The following is a 22406-nucleotide window of genomic DNA, read 5'->3' on the forward strand; positions in this document are numbered from 1 at the left end:
CAGCTCACAGATCACTGCACCTGTACATAAGCCCATCTGTAAATAGCCCATCCAACTACCTCATCCCCATATTGTTATTTATTTTGCTATTTTGCACCCCAGTATCTCTACTTGCACATCATCATCTGCACATCTATCACTCCAGTGTTAATAGCTAAATTGTAATTATTTCACCTCTATGGCCTATTTATTGCCTTACCTCCCTAATCTTACTACACTGGCACTCACTGTATAAATATTTTTTCTACTGTATTATTGACTGTATGTTTGTTTACTCCATGTGTAACTCTGTTGTTGTTTATTGTCTCACTGCTTTGCTTTATCTTGACCAGGTCGCAGTTGTAAATGAGAACATGTTCTCAACTGGCCTCCCTGGTTAAATAAAGGTGTTCTCAACTAGCCTACCTGGTTAAATAAAGGTGTTCTCAACTAGCCTACCTGGTTAAATAAAGGTGTTCTCAACTAGCCTACCTGGTTAAATAAAGGTGTTCTCAACTAGCCTACCTGGTTAAATAAAGGTGTTCTCAACTGGCCTACCTGGTTAAATAAAGGTGTTCTCAACTAGCCTACCTGGTTAAATAAAGGTGTTCTCAACTAGCCTACCTGGTTAAATAAAGGTGTTCTCAACTGGCCTACCTGGTTAAATAAAGGTGTTCTCAACTAGCCTACCTGGTTAAATAAAGGTGTTCTCAACTAGCCTACCTGGTTAAATAAAGGTGTTCTCAACTAGCCTACCTGGTTAAATAAAGGTGTTCTCAACTGGCCTACCTGGTTAAATAAAGGTGTTCTCAACTAGCCTACCTGGTTAAATAAAGGTGTTCTCAACTGGCCTACCTGGTTAAATAAAGGTGTTCTCAACTAGCCTACCTGGTTAAATAAAGGTGTTCTCAACTAGCCTACCTGGTTAAATAAAGGTGTTCTCAACTGGCCTACCTGGTTAAATAAAGGTGTTCTCAACTAGCCTACCTGGTTAAATAAAGGTGTTCTCAACTAGCCTACCTCGTTAAATAAAGGTGTTCTCAACTAGCCTACCTGGTTAAATAAAGGTGTTCTCAACTGGCCTACCTGGTTAAATAAAGGTGTTCTCAACTAGCCTACCTGGTTAAATAAAGGTGTTCTCAACTAGCCTACCTGGTTAAATAAAGGTGTTCTCAACTAGCCTACCTGGTTAAATAAAGGTGTTCTCAACTAGCCTACCTGGTTAAATAAAGGTGTTCTCAACTGGCCTACCTGGTTAAATAAAGGTGTTCTCAACTAGCCTACCTGGTTAAATAAAGGTGTTCTCAACTAGCCTACCTGGTTAAATAAAGGTGTTCTCAACTGGCCTACCTGGTTAAATAAAGGTGTTCTCAACTAGCCTACCTGGTTAAATAAAGGTGTTCTCAACTAGCCTACCTGGTTAAATAAAGGTGTTCTCAACTAGCCTACCTGGTTAAATAAAGGTGTTCTCAACTAGCCTACCTGGTTAAATAAAGGTGTTCTCAACTGGCCTACCTGGTTAAATAAAGGTGTTCTCAACTAGCCTACCTGGTTAAATAAAGGTGTTCTCAACTAGCCTACCTGGTTAAATAAAGGTGTTCTCAACTAGCCTACCTGGTTAAATAAAGGTGTTCTCAACTAGCCTACCTGGTTAAATAAAGGTGTTCTCAACTAGCCTACCTGGTTAAATAAAGGTGTTCTCAACTAGCCTACCTGGTTAAATAAAGGTGTTCTCAACTGGCCTACCTGGTTAAATAAAGGTGTTCTCAACTAGCCTACCTGGTTAAATAAAGGTGTTCTCAACTAGCCTACCTGGTTAAATAAAGGTGTTCTCAACTAGCCTACCTGGTTAAATAAAGGTGTTCTCAACTAGCCTACCTGGTTAAATAAAGGTGTTCTCAACTAGCCTACCTGGTTAAATAAAGGTGTTCTCAACTAGCCTACCTGGTTAAATAAAGGTGTTCTCAACTGGCCTACCTGGTTAAATAAAGGTGTTCTCAACTGGCCTACCTGGTTAAATAAAGGCGAAATAAAAAAAATAAAAAAATACCCACGAAGACTGGAGGCTGTAATCGCTGCCAAAGGCGCTTCAACAAAGTACTGAGTAAAGGGTCTAGTACTTATGTAAATGTGATATTTCAGTTGTTTTTTTATATACAATTACAAAAAAAATCCTAAAAACAGTATTTGCTTTGTCATTATGGAGTACTGTATGTAGATTCATGAGGGGGAAAAAACAATTTAAGAATAAGGATGTAATGTAACAAAATGTGGAAAAGGTCACTGTATGTGTTGAATTCACTTATTCTAATAGAAGTACAGAACCTCCTTTTGATAGAACCTATAATCTAAACCTTAAAATGTAACGACAATTATCACAGAGTGATAAGAGGGAAATGTTATTTGTGCTTTTCTAATAACCAATTCAACTGGGTTCATGCAAGTGACTGATTGATCGTGCCTGGGAGAAGTCCTCACTATCAGTATAAGCAATTTGGCAGTACGCCCAGAACATTGCTTTGAGAACCAAAAGGGGTATCTCAGTTTTCAAGGTCTCAGCTTGGAGAGAAGAAGCCTCGGTCAGTCACATGCAGGAACCAAACGTTACTGATGAATTAATGATGAATAACGAATAATGTAAATCATACGAATACACAGGAACTGTGTCAGCAGTATATAAGAGAACTAACGTGTACTATGGTGCATTACGTTTGTTGGCACCTTTCCAGCTTGCTGATAATAATGAATGATTAATATAAGTTTGACTTTTGAGTCCCTGGTGGTACTTTCCACGACAAAACATTCGTGTGTTTTCCCTTCTACCTTTACACCTCGCTGTCCAGCAGTTAAGAACATTGTAAATAAACATATTGACGTCGGATTCCAAATAAAAACATGTTTTCAAAGACCCTTCCTCGTTTGCCATATGGGAGAACCACACGATCTCACACGGGTCCAAAATCAGATGTGCATCAATTGCACCAGTGCATCAATTGTCTTAAACACCTAAATTACACAGAAATATTCCATCACCTGACATTTTTTTAGAAAACCCTCATAAACCACCTGTGTTTCATCACATGTTTATTCACTAAAGTGCGGGCTCAGCAATGCGGGGGAAAACTAACTAACTCAAGGCCCGCATCACCGAACATAAAGTCATGCATTCTTTGAAATGATCAACAGTGTCCTGTTGACAAGCACTTCCTCATAATTAAATAACGACATTACAACACTCAAGTTGGGGCGGCAGGGTAGCCTAGTGGTTAGAGCGTTGGACTAGTAACCGGAAGGTTGCAAGTTCAAACCCCCGAGCTGACAAGGTACAAATCTGTCGTTCTGCCTCCTGAACAAGGCAGTTAACCCGTCATTGAAAATAAGAATTTGTTCTTAACTGACTTGCCTAGTTATATAAAGGTAAAAAAAGAAAAAAAAGTTGATTGTGATAGAGAAGGTTTGTTCCCATGGACTGTAGGGGTGGGGACACTGTAGGGGTGGGGACACTGTAGGGGTGGGGACACTGTAGGGGTGGGGACACTGTAGTCCAGTCCGCCCCTGATCTGTTGTCTGTTGTTCTGTGGATTTTTGTATCCGGGCCCGCGTGAACGTCTATCTGTGCCTGCCTTGAAAAACTTTCCCAAAGACTTGCAGAAACAATTTCCAGAGGGCCGTGTGTGTGTTTTGTATATGTGGTTGTGTGTGTGTGTGTGTGTGTGCTACAATACCTTGGAGGGGGACTTAGGGATGGGAGGCGGTACGGCTGGACTCAGAGTGTGATTGGCTGGACTTGCTCCTCTGGGGAGCTCACTAGAGACAGAGGAGAAGGAAAGGAGAGAGAGAGAGAGAGGAATGTCTATAATTTGACATTTGTATCATTTGTATCCAATGGCAAGTTGTGAGCATGTTGAGAAATATCTTCATATAGTATATATGTAGGACAGATCATCAGAAGTAGGGTTATTGTGGAACAGTTCAGGGAACATTCTGCCCCAGGGAACATTCTGCCCCAGGTGACATTCTGCCCCAGGTGACATTCTACCCCAGGGGAAATTCTACCCCAGGTGACATTCTACCCCAGGTGACATTCTACCCCAGGGGACATTCTACCCCAGGTGACATTCTACCCCAGGGAACATTCTGCCCCAGGGAACATTATACCCCAGGTGACATTCTGCCCCAGGGGACATTCTACCCAAGGTGACATTCTGCCCCAGGGAACATTCTGCCCAGGGAACATTCTGCCCCAGGGGACATTCTGCCCCAGGTGACATTCTGCCCCAGGTGAAATTCTGCCCCAGGGAACATTCTGGCCCAGGGGACATTCTGATGTAGTATTTACCTCCACCTCCATACTAAAATGTATGCCAAACAGATACATTTGTGAGGTAACATATTTACAGTGTTCAGCAGTTATCAAACTATATAGGTTAACTAGACACTAACTATATCTGTCACGCCCTGGTCGAAGTATTTTGTGTTTATCTTTATTTATTTGGTCAGGCCAGGGTGTGGCATGGGTTTTTGTAGGTGGTGTGTTGGGTTTGTAGCTTAGTGGGGTGTTCTAGTGAAGTCTATGGCTGTCTGAAGTGGTTCTCAATCAGAGGCAGGTGTTTATCGTTGTCTCTGATTGGGAACCATATTTAGGCAGCCATATTCTTTGGGTGTTTCGTGGGTGATTGTCCTTAGTGTCCTGATGTCCTTGTGCTGTGTTTATGTGCACCAGTATTAGGCTGTTTCGGTTTTCATTACGTTTATTGTTTTGTAGTGTTTGTATTTAGATTTGTGTTGCTTCAGTTTAAATAAACATGGATCGCAATCTACACGCCGCATTTTGGCCCGACTCTCTTTCCAATACAGAAAACCGTGACAATATCGTTATCCGTTTTGAGCAGTTTGATTAAGCCATAGTTAATTGTATTGTTGACATGACAAGAAATTTGTACAAAAAGTGAATATTGCGTTTTGAAAAGCAGATGAACAAGAGACTTGGTGAATCTGTTTGTTGTACTCAGTCAATTGACTAAAAGTTTTGAAAATTACACCAAAAGTGATTGAAAAATAAAACTGTAACTTTCAAGGCACTGTGAAGTCCAGAGTGCTTGTTGATTCCTCAGAATGATCTGAGAGGCCTTAAAATACCCCCAACCAGTTTGATTACAATGCTGGATTTGAACCCAGACTCCAAATAAAAGACTCCTCATTCAAAACTGTTTCAAGAGGAACAACCTAACCAAAACCCTACCCTCCAACACCAAAACTGTTTCAACAGGAACACCCTAACCAAAACCCTACCCTACAACACCACAACTGTTTCAACAGAACACCCTAACCAAAACCCTACCCCCCCAACACCAAACCTGTTTCAACAGAACACCCTAATCAAAACCCTACCCTCCAACACCAAAACTGTTTCAACAGAACACCCTAACGAAAACCCTACCCTCCAACACCAAAACTGTTTCAACATTGCCCAACCAAACCCCACTCCTCTCCACCCCACACATTTGATCAAATGCCACAATTGACCTTTGGTTCCTCAAATAGCCTGATCCACTACCACTGATCAAGGGCATAACACATCTTTGTTCCACAATTGACTGGGTGGCAGGTAGCCTAGTGGATAGAGTGTTGGACTAGTAACTGCAAAGTTTGCAACAAATCAAATCAAATGTATTTATATAGCCCTTCTTACATCAGCTGATATCTCAAAGTGCTGTACAGACACCCAGCCGAAAACCCCAAACAGCAAGCAATGCAGGTGTAGAAGCAACTCCCTAGAAAGGCCAAAACCTCGGAAGAAACCTAGAGAGGAACCAGGCTATGTGGGGTTTCCAGTCCTCTCCTGGCTGTGCCGGGTGGAGATTATAACAGAACATGGCCAAGATGTTCAAATGTTCATAAATGACCAGCAGGGTCATATAATAATAATCACAGTAGTTGTCGAGGGTGCAACAGGTCAGCACCTCAGGAGTAAATGTCAGTTGGCTTTTCATAGCCGATCATTCAGAGTATCTCTACCGCTCCTGCTCTAGGAGCTCTACCGCTCCTGCTCTAGGAGCTCTTCCGCTCCTGCTCTACCTGCTCGTCTCTAGAGACACAACAACATGTGGAATAGGTCAAGAGGTTTGATTACTTTCAGAAGGCACACACACACACACACGCACACACACACACACACACACACACACACACACACACACACACACACACACACACACACACACGCACACACACAATAAATAACTATATTTAAGTTCCATCACAAGAAATAGTAAAAGTTTTTAAAGTTTTATTCTTACAAACAAGCCATCTGTTATCACGCCAATAAGTCAGGAATGTGTCTTTTTCAAGGTCTTACGTTAAAAATAAAACACCAAACAATTATCTGATTAGAATTAAATTACAAGAGGAAACACATCATATTTATTAGCAGTATAAATACAATAACACAAACTCACCCACACATGTCCTGCCTCTCCAGTTTGACAAGAACATCGTACAGATTCTGGTCCAGCTGCACAAGGTGTGTATAACAGAGAGAGGGAGAGAGAGAGAGAGAGAGAGAGGTGGGGTATCAAATCTTCAATATCCAACATGTAAGTCATCATTCAGAGGATAAGCATGGAAAATCACCACTGACTTGGGATGGACAACAGACTCACCTTCCCCATCTCCTTGGGATGGACAACAGACTCCCCTTCCCAAATCAACTTGGGATGGACAACAGAATCTCCTTCCCAAATCAACTTGGGATGGACAACAGACTCACCTTCCCAAATCTCCTTGGGATGGACAACAGACTCACCTTCCCCATCTCCTTGTGGAACTTCTCCTCGAAGCCAGCCATACTCTGGAAGGTGCTAACGTAGAAGCCAACACGACTATGGAGACAGAGAGAGGGTATGGAGATGGAGAAAAGAGATGAAAGGGGGAGAGAGATTTTACAAATAATTATTATAAACCTTATTGAAATGTCTTAGTGTATAGTTAGTATTGTCTATAATATAGAACGCAACAAATACATATATTTTCTTTTTTCTTCCATTCCAGATGTACCTGTTCCATTCCAGATGTACCTGTTCCATTCCAGATGTACCTGTTCCATTACAGATGTACCTGTTCCATTCCAGATGTACCTGTTCCATAGTGAGATGTACCTGTTCCATTCCAGACGTACCTGTTGCATTCCAGATGTACCTGTTCCATTCCAGATGTACCTGTTCCATTCCAGATGTACCTGTTGCATTCCAGATGTACCTGTTCCATTCCAGACGTACCTGTTGCATTCCAGATGTACCTGTTCCATTCCAGATGTACCTGTTCCATTCCAGATGCACCTGTTCCATTCCAGATGTACCTGTTCCATTCCAGATGTACCTGTTCCATTCCAGATGTACCTGTTCCATTCCAGATGTACCTGTTCCATTCCAGATGCACCTGTTCCATTCCAGATGTACCTGTTCCATTCCAGATGTACCTGTTCCATTCCAGATGTACCTGTTCCATAGTGAGATGTACCTGTTCCATTCCAGATGTACCTGTTCCATAGTGAGATGTACCTGTTCCATTCCAGACGTACCTGTTCCATAGTGAGATGTACCTGTTCCATAGTGAGATGTACCTGTTCCATTCCAGACGTACCTGTTCCATAGTGAGATGTACCTGTTCCATTCCAGACGTACCTGTTCCATTCCAGATGTACCTGTTCCATAGTGAGATGTACCTGTTCCATTCCAGACGTACCTGTTCCATAGTGAGATGTACCTGTTCCATTCCAGACGTACCTGTTCCATAGTGAGATGTACCTGTTCCATAGTGAAATGTACCTGTTCCATTCCAGACATACCTGTTCCATTCCAGATGTACCTGTTCCATTCCAGATGTACCTGTTCCATAGTGAGATGTACCTGTTCCATAGTGAGATGTACCTGTTCCATTCCAGACATACCTGTTCCATTCCAGATGTACCTGTTCCATTCCAGATGTACCTGTTCCATTCCAGATCTACCTGTTCCATTCCAGATGTACCTGTTCCATTCCAGATCTACCTGTTCCATTCCAGATGTACCTGTTCCATTCCAGACGTACCTGTTCCATTCCAAACGTACCTGTTCCATAGTGAGATGTACCTGTTCCATTCCAGACGTACCTGTTCCATTCCAAACGTACCTGTTCCATAGTGAGATGTACCTGTTCCATTCCAGACGTACCTGTTCCATAGTGAGATCTACCTGTTCCATTCCAGACATACCTGTTCCATTCCAGATGTACCTGTTCCATTCCAGATGTACCTGTTCCATTCCAGATGTACCTGTTCCATTCCAGATGTACCTGTTCCATTCCAGATCTACCTGTTCCATTCCAGATGTACCTGTTCCATTCCAGATCTACCTGTTCCATTCCAGATGTACCTGTTCCATTCCAGACGTACCTGTTCCATTCCAAACGTACCTGTTCCATAGTGAGGGCAGTTCCTCCTGAAGATCTTCATTAATCTCCTCAAACACCTTCTGAGCTCTCTCCAACTCATCCTCCGCCTGACACACACGCACACGCACACACACACACACACACGCACACGCACACGCACACGCACACACACACACACACACAATATCTGTCACAAGGCACTGATAATTATTTTCATCACTTTCCATTCCAATACACTACACACTGAGAGGATAAAACATTATGAACACCTGCTCTTCCTGTTCCAATACACTACACACTGAGTGGACAGTGTGTGAGTGGCACCAGTTTGTGCCAAGAACTGCAACGCTGCTGGGTTCTTCACGCTCAACAGTTTCCTGTGTGTATCAAGAATGGTCCACCACCCAAAGGACATCCAGCCAACTTGACACAACTGTGGGAAGCATTGGAGTCGACATGGGCCAGCATCCCTGTGGAACGCTTTCGACACCTTGTAGAGTCCATGCCCTGACGAATTGTGGCTGTTCTGAGGGCAAAAGGGGGAGTTCAACTCAATATTAGGAAGGTGAACAACCAACTACTGGCCAACTAATAGCCAACTACTGTATGCTCAATAATTTGTACGTTTTATTCACACTCTGTGTTTTTCAGTGAATCTTTCATTTGATTTTGAAAACCAGAACTCCCTGGCGTGAAGACAAAGGTTTTGTGTTCGGGAAAGAAGCTGTGGAAAATAGAGGCTCTTTCTAAACGTCTAAAACTATTGCAGGCAGATTATATACTAGACTACATTCTGAAATCCCCATGAAAGCACTAGTCGACAGGGTGGTTGGCAAGGGTGATGGACCCACCTGGTTCCTAGAGAGGTTACTCTGAGCAATGTTGTGGGCTGACAGGATGCCCTGAGCCCAAACTGGAGTGGCCCTCTCCAACAGAGACACTGGCTGGAGATTGGAAGAGAGAGGGAAGACAGAGAGGAGAAAGAGAGAGGAGAAAGAGAGAGGAGAAAGAGTGAGCGAGAGAGAGAGAGAGGGAGGGGTGGAGAGGGAGAGAGAGAAATAGAGAGAGACAGAGAGAGAGAGAGAGAGAGAGAGATAAGAGCGAGAGAGAGAGTCATTTTAAACAGATATATTTAGTTCTGAGTAAATTACTGGCAAACAGAGACAACAGATTGATGTTATTAAAAGGGCCACATATCCATTGATGGAGAGGTCCTGTTACCTTGGTGATCTTGATGCCCCCATCCTTTCCTTTCTTCCCCTTATTGGTCGAAAGGTGGTTGTGTCTGGCGCTGTCGTAGTCCACAAGCTTCCTGTCACGCTTTGCAATACGAGACTGAAGAAGAAGAAGATGACTTTATTGTCCAGAGAAGGAGGGGGAGGGGGAGAAAGACTAACACACACCTGATGAGAACAGGTTGGTAGGCAGTATGTATGAATCAAAGCTAATCATTAGGAAGAGAGTACGACGATGACAATCCTACCTTAATACCAGGGAACTTCCCCAGGTATGATCCTACCTTAATATCAGGGAACTGCCCCAGGTATTCAGGGACCTGCCCCAGGTATGATCCTAACTTAATATCAGGGAACTGGCCCGGGTATGATCCTACCTTAATATCAGGGAACTGCCCCAGGTATTCAGGGAACTGGCCCGGGTATGATCCTACCTTAATATCAGGGAACTGCCTCAGGTATGATCCTACCTTAATATCAGGGAACTGCACCAGGTATGATCCTACCTTAATATCAGGGAACTGCCCCAGGTATGATCCTACCTTAATATCAAGGAACTGCCCCAGGTATTCAGGGAACTGGCCCGGGTATGATCCTACCTTAATATCAGGGAACTGCCCCAGGTATGATCCTACCTTAATATCAGGGAACTGCCCCAGGTATGATCCTACCTTAATACCAGGGAACTGCCCCAGGTATGATCCTACCTTAATGTCTGGGAACTGCCCCTGGTATGATCCTACCTTAATGTCAGGGAACTGCCCCAGGTATGATCCTACCTTAATGTCAGGGAACTGCCCCAGGTATGATCCTACCTTAATATCAGGGAACTGCCCCAGGTATTCAGGGAACTGCCCCAGGTATGATCCTACCTTATTATCAGGGAACTGCCCCAGGTATTCAGGGAACTGCCCCAGGTATGATCCTACCTTATTATCAGGGAACTGCCCCAGGTATGATCCTACCTTAATATCAGGGAACTGCCCCAGGTATGATCCTACCTTAATATCAGGGAACTGCCCCAGGTATGATCCTACCTTAATATCAGGGAACTTCCCCAAGTATGACCCTACCTTAATATCAGGGAACTGCCCCAGGTATGTGTCCATGGATATCAAAGCATTATCCACAAGCTTCTGATGGAAGTCTGTCCACAGAACGTCAGTGTCCTGCAACCGGATCAGAAACAAGGAAGTCACCATTAAATTACACACACACACACACACACACACACACACACACACACACACACACACACACATACACACATACACACACACACACACACACACACACACACACACACACACACACACACACACACACACACACAGACACATACACAGACACACACACGCGCGCGCACACACACACACACACACACACACACAAACACATACACAATTTATTTACCTGTATATAGAGCAGACACATGACAACACTTGCTATAACGTAAACAGTATATGGTAGTGGGGTTGGCTGAGTCAAAGGTTTAGCTGAGCCAAAGGGTTAGTTGAGTCAAAGGTTTAGCTGAGCCAAAGGGTTAGTTGAGTCAAAGGGTTAGCTGAGTCAAAGGTTTAGCTGAGCCAAAGGTTTAGCTGAGCCAAAGGGTTAGCTGAGCCAAAGGGTAAGTTGAGTCAAAGGGTTAGCTGAGTCAAAGGGTTAGTTGAGTCAAAGGGTTAGCTGAGTCAAAGGGTTAGTTGAGTCAAAGGGTAAGTTGAGTCAAAGGGTTAGCTGAGTCAAAGGGTTAGCTGAGTCAAAGGGTAAGTTGAGTCAAAGGGTTAGCTGAGTCAAATGGTAAGTTGAGTCAAAGGGTTAGCTGAGTCAAAGGGTTAGCTGAGTCAAAGGGTTAGCTGAGTCAAAGGGTTAGCTGAGTCAAAGGGTTAGTTGAGTCAAAGGGTTAGCTGAGTCAAAGGGTTAGATGAGTCAAAGGGTAAGTTGAGTCAAAGGGTTAGCTGAGTCAAATGGTAAGTTGAGTCAAAGGGTTAGTTGAGTCAAAGGGTAAGTTGAGTCAAAGGGTTAGCTGAGCAAAAGGGTTAGCTGAGTCAAAGGGTTAGCTGAGTCAAAGGGTTAGCTGAGTCAAATGGTAAGTTGAGTCAAAGGGTTAGCTGAGTCAAAGGGTTAGCTGAGTCAAAGGGTTAGTTGAGTCAAAGGGTAAGTTGAGTCAAAGGGTTAGTTGAGTTAAAGGGTTGGCTGAGTCAAAGGGTTAGCTGAGTCAAAGGGTTAGCTGAGTCAAAGAGTTAGTTGAGTCAAAGGGTTAGCTGAGTCAAAGGGTTAGTTGATTTAAAGGGTAAGTTGAGTCAAAGGGTTAGCTGAGTCAAAGGGTAAGTTGAGTCAAAGGGTTAGCTGAGAAAGGGTTAGTTGAGTCAAAGGGTAAGTTGAGTCAAAGGGTAAGTTGAGTCAAAGGGTAAGTTGAGTCAAAGGGTTAGCTGAGCCAAAGGGTTAGCTGAGTCAAAGGGTTAGCTGATTCAAAGGGTTAGCTGAGTCAAAGGGTTAGTTGAGTCAAAGGGTTAGTTGAGTCAAAGGGTAAGTTGAGTCAAAGGGTTAGTTGAGTCAAAGGGTAAGTTGAGTCAAAGGGTTAGCTGAGCCAAAGGGTTAGCTGAGTCAAAGGGTTAGCTGAGTCAAAGGGTTAGCTGAGTCAAATGGTAAGTTGAGTCAAAGGGTTAGCTGAGTCAAATGGTTATCTGAGTCAAAGGGTTAGCTGAGTCAAAGGGTTAGTTGAGTCAAAGGGTTAGCTGAGTCAAAGGGTTAGCTGAGTCAAAGGGTTAGTTGAGTCAAAGGGTTAGCTGAGTCAAAGGGTTGGCTGAGTCAAAGGGTTAGCTGAGTCAAAGGGTTGGCTGAGTCAAAGGGTTACACCATAACCCATATATTTTATCTGTAATAGTATTTCAGCAATTTATCATGCACTCAAACTCAAACTGCACTTTTCAAAGGTGTGGTGATATTTAATTCAGTACAGAAATGTGTAGATGTGGAACATCTCACCGCAAGGTGGCTCAATTTACCCTGTCCCTAGGCTCAACATACCCTGCTGTCCCTAGGCTCAAAATACCCTGCTGTCCCTAGGCTCAACATACCCTGTCCCTAGGCTCAACATACCCTGTCCCTAGGCTCAACATACCCTGCTGTCCCTAGGCTCAACATACCCTGCTGTCCCTAGGCTCAACATACCCTGCTGTCCCTAGGCTCAACATACCCTGTCCCCAGGCTCAACATACCCTGTCCCTAGGCTCAAAATACCCTGCTAAATATGAAACGACATACAGTCCTGAGTCTGTGACTCCACTGAGTGTGTAAAACACAAATGTATTACCTCAACGTTGTTTCCCAACTTCTCTAAGCCTCTATTTACACTAGAGAGAGAAGAACGTGGAGAAAATGAAGAGACAAATGAAGGCACAAATAAGGCATTAATGAATGAACGAGCACGGATAATGAGAATAGCAAAAGTATAGGTAGGTATTGAGAAGAACACAATGAACAGGGAACTGATGAGAGAGTAGAGGGAGAGGAGAGAGAGAGGAGAGAGAGGAGAGAGAGAGGAGAGAGAGGAGATGAACAGGGAACTGATGAGAGAGTAGAGGGAGAGGAGAGAGAGAGGAGAGAGAGGAGATGAACAGGGAACTGATGAGAGAGGAAAGGGAGAGGAGAGAGAGAGGAGAGAGAGGAGAGAGAGAGGAGATGAACAGGAAACTGATGAGAGAGTAGAGGGAGAGGAGAGAGAGAGGAGAGAGAGGAGATGAACAGGGAACTGATGAGAGGAGAGAGAGAGAGGAGAGAGAGAGGAGAGAGAGGGGAGAGAGAGAGGAGAGAAATGGGAGAGAGAGGAGATGAACAGGGAACTGATGAGAGAGATGAGAGAGAGGAAACTGATGAGAGAGGAGAGAGAGGAAACTGATGAGAGAGGAGAGAGAGGGGATGAACAAGGAAATTATGAGAGAGGAGAGAAAAGATGAACAGGGAACTGATGAAAGAGAAGAGGGTAGGCTCATTCAACCATTGAGGTGGGTCAGGGTGGTGGATCAGGATGGTGGGTCAGGATGGTGGATCAGGATGGTGGATCAGGATGGTGGGTCAGGATGGTGGATCAGGATGGTGGATCAGGATGGTGGGTCAAGGTGGTGGATCAGGATGGTGGGTCAAGGTGGTGGATCAGGATGGTGGATCAGGATGGTGGGTCGAGGTGGTGGATCAGGATGGTGGGTCAGGGTGGTGGATCAGGGTGGTGGATCAGGATGGTGGGTCAGGGTGGTGGATCAGGGTTGTGGATCAGGATGGTGGGTCAGGGTGGTGGATCAGGGTTGTGGATCAGGATGGTGGATCAGGATGGTGGGTCAGGATGGTGGATCAGGATGGTGGGTCAGGATGGTGGATCAGGATGGTGGGTCAGGGTGGTGGGTCAGGATGGTGGATGTTGAGGTCTTAGAGCTGCAGTCTGTTAAATGCTCTAGAGAGAGTCGAGGAATTAAAGCTGCAGTCTGTTAAATGGTCTAGAGAAAGTCGAGGACTTAGAGCTGCAGTCTTAAATGGTCATTTCAATTAGCAGGACTGCCGTTATGTTTTTTTTCCATTACCAGAATGTAACTTTAATACAGTTAAAAAGGAATGTGTCGGTCTGCTAGATCAACCTGTCCTAACACGCTAGTACAGCTCTATGCTCTAATACCAACCTGTCCTAACACACTAGTACAGCTCTATGCTCTAATACCAACCTGTCCTAACACACTAGTACAGCTCTATACTCTAATACCAACCTGTCCTAACACACTAGTACAGCTCTATGCTCTAATACCAACCTGTCCTAACACACTAGTACAGCTATATGCTCTAATACCAACCTGTCCTAACACACTAGTACAGCTCTATGCTCTAATACCAACCTGTCCTAACACACTAGTACAGCTCTATACTCTAATACCAACCTGTCCTAACACACTAGTACAGCTCTATGCTCTAATACCAACCTGTCCTAACACACTAGTACAGCTCTATGCTCTAATACCAACCTGTCCTAACACACTAGTACAGCTATATGCTCTAATACCAACCTGTCCTAACACACTAGTACAGCTCTATGCTCTAATACCAACCTGTCCTAACACACTAGTACAGCTATATGCTCTAATACCAACCTGTCCTAACACACTAGTACAGCTCTATGCTCTAATACCAACCTGTCCTAACACACTAGTACAGCTCTATGCTCTAATACCAACCTGTCCTAACACACTAGTACAGCTCTATGCTCTAATACCAACCTGTCCTAACACACTAGTACAGCTCTATGCTCTAATACCAACCTGTCCTAACACACTAGTACAGCTATATGCTCTAATACCAACCTGTCCTAACACACTAGTACAGCTCTATGCTCTAATACCAACCTGTCCTAACACACTAGTACAGCTCTATGCTCTAATACCAACCTGTCCTAACACACTAGTACAGCTCCTACTTCTGACACAAGGGAAAGTGATGGTGAGAATGACAGTGAGTGAGAGAGAGAGAGTGAGAGAGACAGGTAGAAAAACAGGGAGAGAGAGTGACAGAGACAGGGAGAGAGAGAGTGAGAGTGTGAGCGAGAGTGAGCGAGAGAGAGTAAGAGAGACAGGGTAGGTAGGGTAGGTTCTCTGTCCATAGAGAATGGAGGGTGTTGGTATTGAATTTAACCAGAATTAAAAGTCAACTTTTATCCTTTGCGGATGGTATTGGGACTACTGTTATTTTGAAGGAGAAAGAAGGAGAAAGAAGGAGAAAGAAGGAGAAAGAAGGAGAAAGAAGGAGAAAGAAGGAGAAAGAGAGAAAGAGACAGGGAGCGAGAGAGTGAAAGAGACAGGGGGGAGAGTGAGAGAGACAAGGAGAGAGAGTGAGAGAAACAAGGAGAGAGACAGGGAGCGAGAGAGTGAAAGAGACAAGGGGGAGAGTGAGAGAGACAAGGAGAGAGAAGGAAAGATTGAGGGCTGAGAAACTGTGACAGAGGAAGAGACAGGGAGGGACTGACAGAGGAGAGACTGACAGAGGAGAGACTGACAGAGGAGACTGACAGATGAGACTGACAGAGAAGAGACTGACAGAGGAGAGACTGACAGAGGAGACTGACAGAGGAGAGTCTGACAGAGGAGAGACTGACAGAGGAGAGACTGGCAGAGGAGAGACTGACAAAGGAGACTGACAGATGAGAGACTGACAGAGGAAGAGACGGGGAGGGATTTACAGAGGAGAGACTGACAGAGGAGAGAGACAGGGAGGGACTGACAGAGGAGAGACTGACAGAGGAGAGTCTGACAGAGAAGAGACTGACAGAGGAAGTGACAGGGAGGGACTTACAGAGGAGAGACTGACAGAGGAGAGACTGACAGAGGAGAGACTGACAGAGGAGACTGACAGAGGAGAGTCTGACAGAGGAGAGACTGACAGAGGAAGAGGCAGGGAGAGACTGACAGAGGAGAGACTGACAGAGGAGAGTCTGACAGAGGAGAGTGACAGAGGAAGAGACAGGGAGGGACTTACAGAGGAGAGAGAAGAGGGACAGAGGGAACATAAGGAAGTTAATCTGACTTTTTGTAGCATAAATAAAGGTGACCTCTGACCTCGACGATGGAGTCCACATCCTCTTTGCCGTACCACTCCGGCTCGTACATGTCAGACAGACACTCCTTAAGGTTCTTGGAGGATTCGTGCATCGCTGTCGACAGACAGAGAGACAGACACACTTGCCAGTGAAGAACCAGTGCTGTGCAGTGATCGTAGTGAGGAACACACCATAGTTCTACACCGATTATCGGCATCTGGGTTGTGTCAATTAAGGACCACAAAGGAAAAACACTTTAATTAATAGGTTTTGGAAATGACAAATGAAAGTAGCGTTTGTTATTGAACAAGTCCAAGTAGTCCCTCCTTGTTTCAGTTTTAGGACTGAAGTCTTATTGAAGGTGTATGCAGACATCACGGTCTTACTTTGTACTGCCGCCAGGTAGACCCTCAGGTCTTTCTGCAGTTTGGAGCCCTCTGTCTGAAAACAGAACACACCTGATGTCACACACGGTACAGCTCTGGTGGGTGAGACAAGGTAAGACTGTGGATTGAATTAGAGACGGAGAAGGAATGGAAGCTGCTACTGTATGGGGATCGGTTGGGTTTTTGACAATATGTCAACGGTTGTTTCAGTCCAGGACTGGAGTCTTAATGGGTATGTAAACATCACAGAAAGAAATTCAACTTTGTTTTGCAGCGTCCTCCCTTCCTCTCATCCATCCCTTCCTCTCATCCCCCCTTCCTCTCATCCATCCCTTCCTCCCATCCCCCCTTCCTCTCATCCATCCCTTCCTCTCATCCATCCCTTCCTCACATCCCCCCTTCCTCTCATCCATCCCTTCCTCTCATCCCCCTTCCTCTCATCCATCCCTTCCTCTCATCCCCCTTCCTCTCATCCATCCCTTCCTCTCATCCCCCTTCCTCTCATCCATCCCTTCCTCTCATCCCCCTTCCTCTCATCCATCCCTTCCTCTCATCCCCCCTTCCTCTCATCCATCCCTTCCTTCTCACCCCCCTTCCTCTCATCCATCCCTTCCTCTCATCCATCCCTTCCTCTCATCCCCCTTCCTCTCATCCATCCCTTCCTCTCATCCCCCCTTCCTCTCATCCATCCCTTCCTCTCATCCATCCCTTCCTCTCATCCCCCCTTCCTCTCATCCATCCCTTCCTCTCATCCATCCCTTCCTCACATCCCCCCTTCCTCTCATCCATCCCTTCCTCTCATCCCCCTTCCTCTCATCCATCCCTTCCTCTCATCCCCCTTCCTCTCATCCATCCCTTCCTCTCATCCCCCTTCCTCTCATCCATCCCTTCCTCTCATCCCCCCTTCCTCTCATCCATCCCTTCCTCTCATCCCCCTTCTTCCTCTCATCCATCCCTTCCTCTCATCCCCCCCCTTCCTTCTCATCCATCCCTTCCTCTCATCCCCCTTCCTCTCCATCCATCCCCCCTTCCTCTCATCCATCCCTTCCTCTCATCCCCCTTCCTCTCATCCCCCCTTCCTCTCATCCATCCCTTCCTCTCATCCATCCCTTCCTCTCATCCCCCCTTCCTCTCATCCATCCCTTCCTCTCATCCATCCCCCTTCCTCTCATCCATCCCTTCTTCCTCTCATCCCCCCTTCCTCTCATCCCCCTTCCTCTCATCCATCCCTTCCTCTCATCCCCCTTCCTCTCATCCCCCTTCCTCTCATCCCCCTTCCTCTCATCCCCCCTTCCTCTCATCCATCCCTTCCTCTCATCCCCCATTCCTCTCATCCATCCCTTCCTCTCATCCCCCTTCCTCTCATCCCCCCTTCCTCTCATCCATCCCTTCCTCTCATCCCCCTTCCTCTCATCCATCCCTTCCTCTCATCCCCCCTTCCTCTCATCCATCCCTTCCTCTCATCCCCCTTCCTCTCATCCATCCCTTCCTCTCATCCCCCCTTCCTCTCATCCATCCCTTCCTCTCATCCCCCTTCCTCTCATCCCCCTTCCTCTCATCCCCCTTCCTCTTATCCCCCCTTCCTCTCATCCATCCCTTCCTCCCATCCCCCCTTCCTCTCATCCATCCCTTCCTCTCATCCATCCCTTCCTCCCATCCCCCCTTCCTCTCATCCATCCCTTCCTCTCATCCCCCTTCCTCTCATCCCCCCTTCCTCTCATCCATCCCTTCCTCTCATCCATCCCTTCCTCCCATCCCCCCTTCCTCTCATCCATCCCTTCCTCTCATCCCCCTTCCTCTCATCCATCCCTTCCTCTCATCCATCCCTTCCTCTCATCCATCCCTTCCTCTCATCCCCCCTTCCTCTCATCCATCCCTTCCTCTCATCCATCCCTTCCTCTCATCCCCCTTCCTCTCATCCATCCCTTCCTCTCATCCCCCCTTCCTCTCATCCATCCCTTCCTCCCATCCCCCCTTCCTCCCATCCCCCCTTCCTCTCATCCCCCCTTCCTCTCATCCATCCCTTCCTCCCATCCCCCCTTCCTCCCATCCCCCCTTCCTCTCATCCCCCTTCCTCTCAATTTAAAAGCATTGGGCCAGTAACTGACAAAAATCACTGGTTTGAAACATCGAGCTGACGCGATGCGATGTGTCGATGTCTCCATGAGCAAGGCACTTAACCCTAATCGCTCCAGTACGTCGCTCTGGGAAAAAAAACAGCATCTTCTAAATGACTAAAACGTAAAATGGTTCGGTCCGTACAAGATTCTTACGTATTGTTTGTTGAAGTTGATAACTCCCTCCTCAAATGCAACATCTCTGGTCTCATCTGCTTTCCCCAGTTTCTGCATAACCTGGAAGACATTTAAAGACGTTGAACAAGACAAGACGTTGAACATTCATCTTCATCCTGGCCCGTGGTAGATACAGCAGAGGAAACACTGTCTCTCCTTCATACAGCATGTATGAAGCATGTGTCACTAAGACAATCACAATCTTCATGTACAGTGAAGGAGACACACTGGATACACTTATATAACAATGTTTTTTTTTCCCAATTTCGTGGTATCCAATTGTTGCTACTATCTTGTCTCATCGCTACAACTCCCGTACGGGCTCGGGAGAGACAAAGGTTGAAAGTCATGTGTCCTCCGATACACAACCCAACCAAGCCGCACTGCTTCTTAACACAGCGCGCATCCAACCCGGAAGCCAGCCAATGTGTCGGAGGAAACACCGTGCACCTGGCGACCTTGGTTAGCGTACACTGCGCCCAGCCCGCCACAGGAGTCGCTGGTGCGCGATGAGACAAGGACACCCCTACCGACCAAGCCCTCCCTAACGACGCTAGGCCAATTGTGCGTCGCCCCACGGAACTCCCGGGCGCGGCCGGTTACGACAGAGCCTGGGCGCGAACCCAGACTCTGATGGCACAGCTGGCGCTGCAGTACAGCGCCCTTAACCACTGCGCCACCCGGGAGGCCCTTTCTATTACAATGATGATGAACACAGCAGAGTAACCATATTATACTGTATGTACTGATGAATACAGCAGAGTATCCATGTTATACTGTATCTACTGATGAATACAACAGAACCATGTTATACTGTATCTACTGATGAATACAGCAGAGTATCCATGTTATACTGTATCTACTGATGAATTTAGCAGAGAGACCATGTTATACTGTATCTACTGATGACTACAACAGAGTATCCATGTTATACTGTATCTACTGATTAATACAACAGAACCATGTTATACTGTATCTACTGATGAATACAGCAGAGTATCCATTTTATACTGTATCTACTGATGAATACAACAGAGTATCCATTTTATACTGTATCTACTGATGAATTTAGCAGAGAGACCATGTTATACTGTATCTACTGATGAATACAGCAGAGTATCCATTTTATACTGTATCTACTGATGAATACAGCAGAGAGACCATGTTATACTGTATCTACTGATGAATACAGCAGAGTATCCATTTTATACTGTATCTACTGATGAATACAACAGAGTATCCATTTTATACTGTATCTACTGATGAATTTAGCAGAGAGACCATGTTATACTGTATCTACTGATGAATACAGCAGAGTATCCATTTTATACTGTATCTACTGATGAATACAACAGAGTATCCATGTTATACTGTATAATATTCATGGGCTGAATGTTCGTAGTGATGGGACGACGGGGGTGATACTGTACAGTGCTATCGGCCATTGATATTACATCTCGTCTATCCATCCCTCACCTCCCATCCACCCCCCCCCCCACCTCCCATCCAGTCATTCCCTCCCATCCCCCCCACCTCCCATCCACCCCCACCTCCCAACCAGACATTCCCTCCCATCTCCTACTGTCCAATAGGGATACAGAACCACTAACACCATCAGGTCATATAGCATTTGAATTACAGCTATATTAACGTTGAACTATATCAAATCTAACCGAAAACTGCTATTAGGTTATGGATGCTACATGGACTGTAGTGGATATTGTAATTAAATAGACACTGCATTATAGCATGCCAGATAGAGATTTATTTTAATTTGCAGAACATCCAATTGCTTTAGCTATTCTAGTAATACAATTATTTACATTGTTCAATTTGGTACACACACCAGCATGTGGCCTATAGGCCTACTGTAAAAGGATATGTATAAGCAAATAACGGATGGATTGAACAACATTCTGTTTAGTATGAGGATGCAGTGACTTAACCAATGGATTGGACTGTACTTTTCTAGCCAATCATTTTGAAAAAACGTTTGCCTAAAAACCGGAAATCAAATGACCCTGCATCGTTAAGACAGTGGATGAATCAACTGATCCTTCATCGTTAAGACAGTGGATGAATCAACTGATCCTCCATCGTTAAGACAGTGGATGAATCAACTGATCCTCCATCGTTAAGACAGTGGATGAATCAAATACATTACTTTTTAAATATTATTAAAAAAAACACATGGGCTACAGAGAGAATCTGAAGAGCACAATTTGAGGTAATTTGGCATAGAGTCTTACAAGCACGAGACGTGGAAGCTGTGGGAACACGTGGGTCTGGGCAGGTGTGATGTCATCTATGTTTACGTGTCTGTGTATTATTTCAATAATCTCACAACAACAACTAAATCTACTGCATCCTGTCGACGATAGTGTGTTTTTATAAAGGTTGACGGTCAAGATGTGTCACTGAGTCCTCTCTCCGGTGAAGTGTCATAGCGGGATGGAACCAGATATCATAATCAAAATAACCCAAAAACAAACGGTAAATAACAACAAATTAAACCGTATTATGTTTCTTACCTTCTCTTGGGCCCGTGTTAATTTCTTCTGCACGTTACTAGCGAGTTTCCCCGCAGTAACCCCCTTCCCCATACCCATCTCAGCCATTTTGTCTTCCCGATAAACTCTCGATTCAATATAATAAAAAATAACAACTCCTACGGATAAAGAAGAAGAGACATCAACGTCGACAAAAACAAATAGTAACCGCTCGTTATTCTAGGCTGAAGCACCGTCACAACGTTTCGTAACGGGTGTCTGTGGGCACCGAATAGACCAAGCGACGGGTCTCCAGCTTCCGTTAGTGTAGCCTTCCGTTACGTCAGTCGGTGGATGATAATAACCATTGTATCGGGGTTTCCTCTTAAAGATAAAAGCTGACGAGCCCACTGCACATCCCACTATTTCCTTAGGTCTACTGTTATTTCCCCTTTACGCACTTGGGGGCGACATTGCTTTGGTCAGCTCACCAAATAAAACGGAAAGTCCTGTCGACTAAAAAAGTCCTGTCGACTAAAAAAGTCCTGTTTGGACTAAAGACTTGACTTTAAAAAGTCCTGTTTGGACTACAGACTTGACTTTAAAAAGTCCTGTCTGGACTAAAGACTTGACTTTAAAAAGTCCTGTCTGGACTATAGACTTGACTTTAAAAAGTCCTGTCTGGACTAAAGACTTGACTTTAAAAAGTCCTGTCTGGACTAAAGACTTGACTGTAAAAAGTCCTGTCTGGACTAAAGACTTGACTGTAAAAGGTCCTGTTTCGACTAAAGACTTGACGGTAGGTCTACTAACTGTGTGAAGAAGTACAGTATGGAAACAACCAGAGGAAAAGGATGGGCTAGCTAAAGACAAAGGCCGAGGTTAGTGGTCAATGCATCAAACATACATACTGTATGTAGTTTATTATGTGGGCCGGTCCGGCGCTGTCCATGGTGCTGAATCACTTTCAGTCTACTACAGCCTCGGTAGCTGTCCATGGTGCTGAATCACTTTCAGTCTAC

The 22406-nt window shown here is 45.1% G+C and overlaps 1 protein-coding gene across 1 annotated transcript in view; it reads right to left on the reverse strand.

The window, feature by feature from the left end:
- LOC139406200 (myc box-dependent-interacting protein 1-like) overlaps positions 1-21513 on the reverse strand; it is a 34871-nt gene extending 13358 nt beyond the window's left edge. Inside the window, exons 1-11 of the mRNA XM_071148706.1 lie at positions 21427-21513; positions 18875-18955; positions 16602-16656; positions 16235-16329; positions 10718-10813; positions 9631-9744; positions 9261-9353; positions 8431-8516; positions 6785-6860; positions 6438-6493; positions 3705-3786 (exon numbers count right to left, since the gene is read on the reverse strand). Coding sequence (XP_071004807.1) covers positions 3705-3786; positions 6438-6493; positions 6785-6860; positions 8431-8516; positions 9261-9353; positions 9631-9744; positions 10718-10813; positions 16235-16329; positions 16602-16656; positions 18875-18955; positions 21427-21513 — 921 coding nt within the window. The remainder of the gene's footprint in view (positions 1-3704; positions 3787-6437; positions 6494-6784; positions 6861-8430; positions 8517-9260; positions 9354-9630; positions 9745-10717; positions 10814-16234; positions 16330-16601; positions 16657-18874; positions 18956-21426) is intronic.
- Between the last annotated feature and the right edge of the window lie 893 nt (positions 21514-22406).

This window comes from Oncorhynchus clarkii, chromosome 3 (assembly GCF_045791955.1).
Source record: "Oncorhynchus clarkii lewisi isolate Uvic-CL-2024 chromosome 3, UVic_Ocla_1.0, whole genome shotgun sequence".
Taxonomy (NCBI): domain Eukaryota; kingdom Metazoa; phylum Chordata; class Actinopteri; order Salmoniformes; family Salmonidae; genus Oncorhynchus; species Oncorhynchus clarkii.